Source organism: Daktulosphaira vitifoliae, unplaced genomic scaffold (genome assembly GCF_025091365.1).
Source record: "Daktulosphaira vitifoliae isolate Bord-2020 unplaced genomic scaffold, ASM2509136v1 Scaffold_230, whole genome shotgun sequence".
NCBI classification, from domain to species: Eukaryota; Metazoa; Arthropoda; class Insecta; order Hemiptera; family Phylloxeridae; genus Daktulosphaira; species Daktulosphaira vitifoliae.
The window spans coordinates 1-11,259 of NW_026099798.1; the positions used below are offsets into that span (position 1 = coordinate 1).

Here is an 11,259-nt window from a genome sequence, read left to right on the forward strand (position 1 = left end):
TTAAAAAAAAAATCAGCTAAAAATATTAACTGGATCAAAAGTTATTTAAATTGTCAGTGAGTGGTGGGCCACCCTGTATACATATTCATTTTGACTATTAATTATTTCTAAGCTAGTCTGATAAGTGAATGCCCAAGGATCTTTAGAGGAAATTCCCTTTTTGTCTGAAAACAGATTATACTTATTTAATGTACTTAAATCCGAAAAATCGAAGTTTACTTCTTTAATAAGTATTAAAAAAATGAAATGATGCCAATAATTATTTTTAGGGATTCGAAATTTTTTGCGAGTATCAATCTTTTTAGTTATACTTTTGCTAATAAGACCGTTTTCCCATTCTATGTGGCCATCATCGGATGGTATATTTGGTCTGAATATTGCATTATAACATTTTCGCATGTCATATTCTACATCATATTGTGCATTGTCAGCTATTTTCAATGAGAGAAATGCTATAGGTTTGTTTTTAAAATAATCTTTCACATCGCTACGCCAAACGGAAATGTGCCTAGTGATGTGGTAATTGTATGCAAATGTTTTTCTATAGTTCTCCCTAACTTCACACTCAGAGCATAATTTTTCTGTGGTACACTCCCATGAGATTTTTTTGTGAAATAATTTTTTTGTTGAGAATGTTTTATGACAAGGTAGGTTCATTCTATAATAAATTTATGTAATAAAATTGTTTAATACTCAAGTTATGTATGATTAATAATTGTATATATGTTTTAAAATTATATATATATATATAAAACACTATTGTTGCGACACTAAGATCAAGCTGATAAATAGTTGAAAATTTAAGAAAAAATTATTGGGAGAAAAAAAGAACTAATAAACTAATAATTGTTGAATTAATAGTGTTTTGTAAGAAATTGTAATGAGTATGAACTATTTAATTATATAGNGTAAGAAATTGTAATGAGTATGAACTATTTAATTATATAGAGGATGCTTGATTTTTGTAAAGAAACAAGTGATAAAGAATGTAAACATTAATAGGTATATAAATATATATATAAATTCATAATAATGAATGTGAAATATAATATCTGTATTATTTGTTGAATTCTGAAGCATTTTTAAGTGATTTGAAAGTCATGGGTTTGGATGATCTTTCAAAGTCCCTCATTTTACAAATTAAGCATAACCGAACTAAAATACATCTTTTTTTTTAATTATGATAATAATAATACAATTATTGTATCTTGTTATGTAATGCTCGTGACAAGAAGGATCTATTCTAAATCGTCAATTTTAACACAAAATTGCATATTATGTGAATTGTAAATTATTATATATATAATAAATTTTTAATTTAATTTATAATACATTTGTATTTGTATGTGAAGAAAATTCTATAGATTTGTTTGAAATTTTACTGAAATATTGGCAATGCAGATGAAAATGTGAAAGAAAAATTAACTTAATAACAAAGTTCTGTGTTTTTGATGAATAATTTGTGTTAATTGTGTAATATGATAATTTGATCATAATTATTTTTTTGAATTTTTTGTACTTTTTGTATAATTAAAGGTATTTTGTTTCTCACTTCTTGTAGATTTTTTAATGATTTCATTATATCATAAGTAATATTGTTCGGTAATATTTTATTATCTATCGGAAAATGAGGTTCAAAACCATGCATTAAATAAAACGGACTGTAACCAGTACTCGTTTGCGGAGTTGAATTATAAGCTAATGTTATATATTGTAAATAATATGACCACCTTGATTGTTCATTATTTTCTATGTAATTTCTTAATGATGCACAAATTACAACATTTATTTTTTCTACTAGACCTTTAGTCTAGAGAGAGTATGCAGTAGAGAACCCCTGTTTAATATCTAAGTTTTAGCAAACTTCCTGAACTAATTTGTTTTTAAAATGTATGCCCCTATCTGATGTGAATTGCTGAAAGCAACCCTATTGAGAGACTATTTCAATAAAAATTTAACAGTTTATTCAGCAGTATCAGATTCTACAGCTTTAGTGAAAACATACTTGGTATTATAACAAGTATCTACTACTAAAATGTATTTCTTCTTATTGCTAGATGGTAGAGTTCAAGATAGTCAAAAACGAGCCTAGACAATGGCATGTTTGAAACCGAAATTGGTTGTAGACAATGGGTATTCCACTAATTTTTTTGTTCATACGATAACAACCATCAATACAAATATGTTATTCATACTACTCGAATAGAATGTTTAACGCAACCCCTGACAATGTGTATTTCTTTTAGACATAACTACTAATATATTGCCACCGTAATTTATGCGGTAACCGCATAAACACAGGGGCAGATAGGGACACTGAGATTTTCTCAGTGGGCCGCTACTTATGCTGTTGACAATGGGCAGGTGAAAATATTGCTATCGATCTTGGATATGGTCTTGTAGGCTGCTAGATTCTATTTTCTCGGGCCGGTCAGATCATGCATATCCGTCGCCTTTGCTTAAACAACCCAAAGTAACTAAGCAAAATGACGTTGGGTTGTACTAAGCAAAAAATGATCGTATGTCTGACGAGCTACTACTTTTTTGCTTAGTAAAGACTTATAAGGATTTTTTCTCAAGTAGTAAGTCTATTTTCACGTATAAAACAAAATCCTTGATTACTCGGCCTCTGAGCTGGTATATAGATGTAAGATGAGCTACTCTAAAAACTCGCAACTAAGTTCTCATTATATATATTTAAATAAAATAATTTTTCAATTTTTGGAGTTCATCTTTACTATAATGACAGTACATATATGAAGAATAACATAGTATTCGAAATACAATAAACTGTTGTTTATAGATACACTTATATTTTTTCGCATTATACATCAACAATAGTTGTCTTTTTATTAGAACGTTTTGTACAATATATATATACTAATATTGGAATTTATTTTTTCAACAATTGAGTATTTTTTTGTTCTTTTATATATTCATATATTTAAAAGAAAAATATTCCATTTATATGTTAATGCATGTAATGATTACTTGCTTCTTAAATAAACGAGTAAATATGACTGTACGATTATGTGTACACATGTATATTAGTTAGTGCCCCTCATTTGCACAGGTTGGATTACAGACTGCGCCCCGTCATCATATATTTATTTGATTGATACATTTTGAGTGTTTGATCAAAAATAGATAGTGGAAAGCAAGGAAACGTATATGAAAATCGTCTCGATGAAAATTCGAGTAAGTAATTAAAAACTGTACATGACAATCGAGATTAATTTTACGTGAAATTATATTATTATTTTTCTTGTTTAGGATATGATGTCTGTGGATTATACTGCTCAACGGTTAATAGCAAACAGCCTAGATTTAAACTCTCTAAACAAAAAACAAAAAAAATTTGTCAATTTCAACACTTGTTTAAAAACTTTTGAAAACTGTCCAAAACAAAAATTGGAATAAAAAATATCTATGCTTTGTGATTCTGAGTTTTATACATAGGTATGTGATAATATATTGTCAAATTGAATGTAATTTTACGATTCGTACAGTTAATCAATTACATTATGTATAAGTGTATATTGTTTTTAGGTAATGGACAAAAATGTTATTGCTGTGGTCTACGCTTGAAAGATTGTTGTGATGACGAAGACGATCCATGGGTAAAAAACATAGGGTCTCCTAACTGTATACATATTTTGTAATGTAAGTGACAGTAGTTATTTAACCAATATAGTAAACACACGTAATAAGACTATTATTATATGTTTTATCGATTTTCATGTAAAAATTACATTTATTAGTTTATCTGATGATGTATGAAACTAAATAAAAATATCATGCTNTATTAGTTTATCTGATGATGTATGAAACTAAATAAAAATACCATGCTAAAGTGGGTAATAAATAAAAATACCCATTAACAATTTAATAAAAAATGTTTTACACTACATTGGTATTATGTAAAATCTAAGATATATGTAGTATTTACACGCTTTAATATCTACTAAAAAATAAGACTATGTGTGACTTTTCTGTCCACAATTGTTCCCAATGACATATTTTTTGTTAACTTTGTAAAAATTTAATAAGAATGTCGTGTTTTTTACACTCAAATTTAAATTAGAATATGTTCATAAATAGTAAGTAAAATATTTGTGTATGTAAATTATTGTTACTTTATGTCCGTGATATTGGATTGTGTGTTTTAGTGGTCCACACGTATAAGTGAATCGGTATGCGAAAAATATATGCTTAAATTAATTTCTGACGAAAAAAATTTTTAATAATTGTGTAAAAGTAAATGATAGTAATAGCAACTATCTATTTTATAAAACGTTATCCTACATTACAATACATTATATAAACATGAACAAATAACGGTTATAACCAGTAACAAAATACTGTAGAAAAACATTAACAACTTTATTATTAAGAATTTGGAAAGCTCATAGAAATAAACAGACACATTTTACTTAATCCGTTGACTGTACAAAACTGACTACATGTCCCTCCGCATAAACGCTTGTGGTTTTTACATTAATAAAAAAATCAAACGCATAGATTTAGTAGTTTTTGAGGATTGTATAATTTGCGTTAGTGACACGAAAAATCCTAGGGTATACCATTGCACCTCATCTCGGGATCCTTGTTATTGGGCATGATTGTTCTTATTTGACGGTGGCAGTAGGTCACCGACCGGTTTTGTATAGTCGTAAGTGTGTGTCTGTGTAAAACACTGCCAACATTATAAAAATGTGTTTGAAATCCTAAATTAAACAATACCACATCGTACAAGATGGTCCTATGTCCGTGATATTGGATTGTTATTTTAGCACTCGTATAGCCTAAGTTAATCATTGGTGTGTGAACGATTTATGATTATATTAGTTTTGATGAAAAGAATTTTAACATTCTTGTAAAAGTAAATGATAGCAATAGCAACTATCTATACTATATAACAATAAGATAAAGGCACACAATTGAGTAAAAGTTTAATTAATCATAACCAATGAGTCGTTATAGTTTATCCCAAAATATGTCTATAGGTTTTATAATATATCATATACATAAAAAATTTGACATTCTTATACTATTACATTGAATAATACAATGAAGTTAATAAAAATTGACCTATTTTTTTTGCGTGTTAAAATTTTAAAGGCAATAACTTTACTATAGCATACCTAAAGTTTATTTGTTAAAAAATTGGCAAAACACTCATACAATAATTATGTGTAATATAAAAAATGTTAAATCTTTAATATTATAATTTAGTTTCAAATCTTTTACTATGTGTAGAGGAAAACCACTTAAAAATGAATAAAGGGGTAAAATTATCGCTTATAACGAGTCTGCTCTTTCAAATCGTGTAATTTCACGTCGAATTAATAGAAGTTTAACGGTTATTGATAATTTTGTTAAATTGATCCAAAATATCAGTGGCGGCTCGTGGCTTGGACGACGGGACGATCGTATCCTACTAAAATTAATTANGACGACGGGACGATCGTACCCTACTAAAATTAATTAAAAGAAGATTGTATGTTCTTAATCCTACATTTTTATTAAAAATGCAAAATTTTAAATAGTAAAATAGTTATAATACATTTGTCGTGTGCGAACATTAGAGTTGTTTGTCTCAGTATATGCGGGTACGCGTGCATACACGAGCATTGTTTGGAAGACCTACAGCGTCGCCCGAATAATATTTTGAAACGTTATTATAAGTGAGGCGCCCAATTATGTGCATTAAAAGTTATATAAAGTTTAATTATCCATAACCAATGAGTCATTGTAGTTTATCTCAAAATATGTCTATAGGTTTTATACATTATCATATACACAAAAAATTTGACATTCTTACACTATTACATTGAATAATACAATAAAGTTATTAAAAATTGACATGTTCTTTTTTTTTTTTGCGTGTTAAAATTTTAACTCGTATAGACTAAGTGAATCTATAATTTACGAAGAATTAGAAATTTTTTTTATATTAAGATAAAACAAAAAACATAATGCCATGGTACATTAACTAATAAATGTAATCGGTGTGTGAAAATTTTGCATAGAAAAAAAAACATTTATAAACCATTTGTTCTTGAATTGTAATTAGTTATATTTTCGGTAAAGTGCGAATAAATAATCGTAAAAAATTAAACTGTGTCTTTTAAAATTGTATACTTTACATATAAATGTAATGTTGTTTATACTTTTACTTTAATATTAGCATAACATATTTTAACTTTGCTATAAATATGTTTTCTGTAAATCAAGTTCATACTTGTGAACATGGTACAAGGCTTCAAGTGAGGTGAGGGGCTTAAGGGAACCCAGTACCCCTCCTACAACTATTGAAATGTGTCCACTTTAAAAGAAGTTCCCTAAAACGCGAAATATTTGGTAAAAATTACCCATCATATTTTATAAATGAACGTTGAAAATTCTGAAAAAGTATACGGTAGTTATAGCAATAAACATTTACCTTATAAGTTTATAATATAATTATATACAAATAACAGTTATGACTTATAACAAAATATTGTTTAATAATGTGTAATCATATTTCACGAATCTGTTATTACTTAAACTGACCCCATTTAAGAATTGAAACATTAATCCAAATGGGTGTTTGTCACCTTGGCTCTGTGGACAGTTCGCCTTGTATGCATAGAATCTAAGAGAGATGAAATATTTATACGCGTTGATATCTACCAAAAAATCAGACCACATCAGCTTTATTGTGGACGTTTTCTTCCGAATTGCGATTTTTTTTTTTAACTAGTACAAATTAAATTACGTTTTACATTTGCTATCTACGACATTGCGTGAAATAAACAAACTCTTTGTAAGATTTGCATATAATACATGTAGTATTATTTAAAAATACGAAAATTTATATTTTATTTAGCAATAAACGTTTGTCGGTGACCCAGATTCAATTAATAAAGCAATCTTAATTCGTCATTATCGATAAACGATCGACCGCAACCGCAAATNTAATAAAGCAATCTTAATTCATCATTATCGATAAACGATCGACCGCAACCGCAAATATTTTCATGTGAACTCACAACATATTGACAACTAAGATTAGTAAATCTTAGTATATAACAAAATTTGTTATACATTTAATATACATATAATGTATATAACAAAAATATATGTATATTTCACAAACCCTACACCACTATTCAACTATTCAGTTCAATGTGTAATATTCATTTAAAGTTTTTTTTTTATTTTATTTTTTTAATTGAATAGTGACATTTCAATATTGTGTTAGGTATTATTTCATATGGAAAAAATGCTATAGCTTTCAATATGACACCATAAGTGATAAATTATTTAAAAAATTAATAAAGATTGTTAGAAAATTGAAATTTTAATTACGTTAAATGTAATTTCTCTTTTTAGATTGATTCTCTTAGAATCAATACATTTTAAATAGTTAACCTTTAACTACAAATGTGTAATAATTATAAATATGTATATATATAAACATACAATAAATTTGTTTATAGAATATGATTATTTTTTATTTAAATAATTAAATTATTCAACAGTCAATATTATTATTATTATTATTTATTTAAGAAATTAATAAATAATTTCCAACTATTCAGTAAGTTATATCATTGTAAGTCATCTACTAAAACATAATATTAACTTTTTTTTCTTTTCATTATTTAATACCATATGATTAATTTATTATTAGAGTAACCAGAGATAATAGAAAATTTATTTTAACAAAGTAAAGAAAAAAAAACATTTAGGTATTCATCAATAATTTATTACAAAGTAATAAAAAAAAATGACATTTATTAATCAATAATTATTTCAAGTAAAATTAAAACTATATTACAAATAGTATTAATTTAAAAAACTAAAAAATATTAAACTCAAAGCCACAAAAATTTACAAAAAATTAATGAAAAGTCGCGGATACGTATTTCGGAAACAATGTTACCATTATCAATGCTAAACACATTTTATTATATAATTATTTCAACATTTTCAAAAAATTAAAAAAAAAACTATATCTCTAAATTTTTTTAAATGAACCATTTAACCCTTAAACAGTTGCGTGGGGGTCTAGCATACCATCACATAAATAAAAACGGATGTATTATATTGCATAAAAGGTGTACATAGATATAAATTTAGAAGATGTTTTTTATAGTAATATTGAATCGATTTTCATAAATAAATACCTTCGAAAAAAAATGTATGACATAAAATATTCATCAAAATTGAAATGGGTCATATTTAACCCCACGTGACTTGTATTGTTATAAATTTTTTTTTGAACTTGTATTTTTTTCAAAATATTGTTTTATCGTAAATGCAATGTTATATTCGATATAATATTGTAGAATTGGAATTATGTGGATCTGCCACCGACTGTGCAATTAAGTTTTAAAAATAAATAATCTATTGAGAATTTCCACTACTCGATAATACGGAACAAATAAGAACAAAACATGTAATAAATCCATCGCGTCGCAATGTGGGCACATTGATTATCGGTAATCGATGTGCTACTACAAACGAATAGTTGTATATACTCGTATCACAATAATTAAATGTATTGTAATATTAATAATAAAAAAATTCAATTCAGAATAATGATTAAATAAATGTAAATACACATAAAACTAATAAATATAAGCCGTGTTTAAGCTCAAAGAAATACAAGAAAAATTAATTAAAATACATTTTGTAAAAGGTTATAATTTTAATCATTCAAAATGGAAATTTCATTTTGAATGATTAAAATTATTGTAAACTTATAAGTACATTTATAACTGAATAGTGGTGGTTAGATAATAACTTACTTTGGTTCAGTACACGAAAACAGAAATATACTTTAAAAAGACACTGNGTACACGAAAACAGAAATATACTTTAAAAAGACACTGGATCGGGTTTTGAATATATTTAATGTCCTAAAAATTCGTATTTGTATTACTTAAAATATTATAATTTTATAAATATATTGATAATATACTTAATATAAATATTTCGAATTACAGTAAACAAATTTTATTTATGAAAAAACTTTGTGAAATTTATAAGTATTATCGATTTTTAAAAATAAATAAATGCATTGAAGGGTTAAGACATTATGACAATTTAAAAAAATTATACTTACAATGAAATGACTGTTGAAAATACACAAGAATGGCCGTGAAAAACAGTAGTAGTATATGATGAATAACACCGTAAAAACACCAAAAAAGTGAATGAACAGATAATGGGTTATTTCTACAGTTATATAGTAAAAATTTATATTTTTAAGCACAATGAAGTTAATTGTTTGGGATAAAAGTCCCTATGAATTCAATAACTTACTAGTGGGGATCAAAAATGTTGCAATGTATAACGTAATTCAGCGTTAAAAAATGTATAGAATATTTACTGGATATAATGATTTAGGTGTAAAAAAAAAAAAAACGCAACTTAAGCAATATTTTTGTTGATTTTCTTTTAAGTTGGAAAAAAATGTATAAATACATAATTCGGAACACAATAAAGCTGATAAAGTCACACGTGTCTGATTTTTTTTTTTTTGGTAGATACGAACGCTTGTAAATACAATAACCCTCTTAGATTATGAAAATTATGAATGTAGTAGTATAATACATTTTTTACTAAATCGAAAATTGCTATTAAATTTCATATAACACACAAGATACAATATTAAAAATGTTCAATTATTTTTTTCAAACTACAATAATATATAAGATTAACATTGATTTATTATTTATATGAAAATCAAAATAACAAATAATAGTAGTCTTATTTCGTTATTTTATTATTTTGGATAAATAACTGACCCTTACATAACAATATATGTGTACAGCTAGGAGACCAACGTACATGTTCTACCCATGGGTCGTCTTCCTCATCCCAATCTTTCAAACCTTGACTGCAACAGTAACATAACATTTGATCATTTTGTCCATTACCTAAAAATTATATATACTTATAAATAAAGTATTTGAATAAATGTACGAATCATAAAAATACATTTAATAATATATAGTCCCATACCTATGTATAAAAATCCAGCATCACAAAGTGTTGATATTTTTGATTCCAATTTTTTTGGACAGTTTTCAAAAGTCTTTAAACGAGTGTTATAATCGGCAAACTCTTTGTGTTTAGAGAGTTTAATTCTAGGCTGCTGGTCATAAGACGTCGAACAGTAAAATCCACAAACATCATATCCTGAACAAAAAATTAATTGAAAAGTAATTGCACGTAGATAGTATCGCACCGTAACATATAGTTTTAATTTCTTACCTGAATTTTCATTGAGACGATTTTCATACGCCTTATACGTTTTATTTTCACTGTCCATTTTTGATCAAATACACACTGATACTAAACGTATAACCAAACAACAGCGTAAGTCGCAATCAGTGGAATGATTAAACTGAGCAAATTAATTTTGTGTGGACACTAAAGCTAGTTAAAGTCACACATGGTCTGATTTTTTTTTTGTAGATTTCATTCAACGCGTGAAAATACTACGACTCTCTTAAATTTTTGAAAAATTTATTAGTGTAGTAAATTTTTTTACATATTAAATGAGTTTTTTTTTTTTTTTAGTTTCACATATAAAAATAATTAATTATTCAATTTATCAAAGTACGATATAATTTGTAATATTTATATTACTATCTTGAAAATCATTAAAAAAAAAAAACATTATTAGTCTAATTTCGTTTGTCAGCTATTTTGTTTAAATAANGTCTAATTTCGTTTGTCAGCTATTTTGTTTAAATAAGACCCGTTGACATTTCAATGGCACGTTCGTTCTACTGTTTCAATACGTTTTTCTAATATAAAAACACGATCATCGATTGCTATGTAATCTCGACCGAGCGCGTCCAAACGATTAGTTATTACAAACAAGTTATTTTTTAAATTATCGATGTCATCCGCATCGTCGTATCCGCTATCGCTGTCGCTACTGTTTACTAACTGATATCTGCTACTGTCAACGGTGGTTTGTGTGAAATGCATTAAAATCAAAAAGATTGTTGCAGCCGTTATGCAAAAAAATAATCCGATACGCGAAGCGTCCATCTGTTTAATATGCTCCCACAACGTTTTGACGGTTGTGCTGTCGCTGATACTGTCCATTGTGTTTGCTGTACAAACGTACGGTGAATTCTTCAGGTCACTCGCAAATTCGTGGTAAATATTTCGTGCGATTGACGTCCACCGTGGAAGGACACTACAATAATATTGCAGTCACAAGTGTTACCTTTATTATAGATATGTGTT

The 11,259-nt window shown here is 26.7% G+C and overlaps 1 protein-coding gene and 1 long non-coding RNA gene across 2 annotated transcripts; one reads left to right on the top strand and one right to left on the bottom strand.

Annotated features, from left to right (window-relative positions):
- The first annotated feature begins 2,988 nt into the window (after positions 1-2,988).
- Positions 2,989-3,683, top strand: LOC126909288 (uncharacterized). Its single transcript, XR_007704991.1, has 3 exons — positions 2,989-3,198; positions 3,274-3,459; positions 3,550-3,683. It is a non-coding gene; the product is annotated as an uncharacterized LOC126909288 (long non-coding RNA).
- Positions 3,684-9,727: 6,044 nt separating this feature from the next.
- On the bottom strand, positions 9,728-10,541 carry LOC126909287 (putative inhibitor of apoptosis). Its single transcript, XM_050691704.1, has 3 exons — positions 10,270-10,541; positions 10,018-10,194; positions 9,728-9,932 (listed from the first exon to the last, which is right to left on the bottom strand). Exons 1-3 carry the CDS (start codon positions 10,325-10,327, stop codon positions 9,763-9,765), a joined length of 405 nt encoding a protein of 134 aa, XP_050547661.1. The 5' UTR covers positions 10,328-10,541; the 3' UTR covers positions 9,728-9,762.
- Positions 10,542-11,259: the final 718 nt, after the last annotated feature.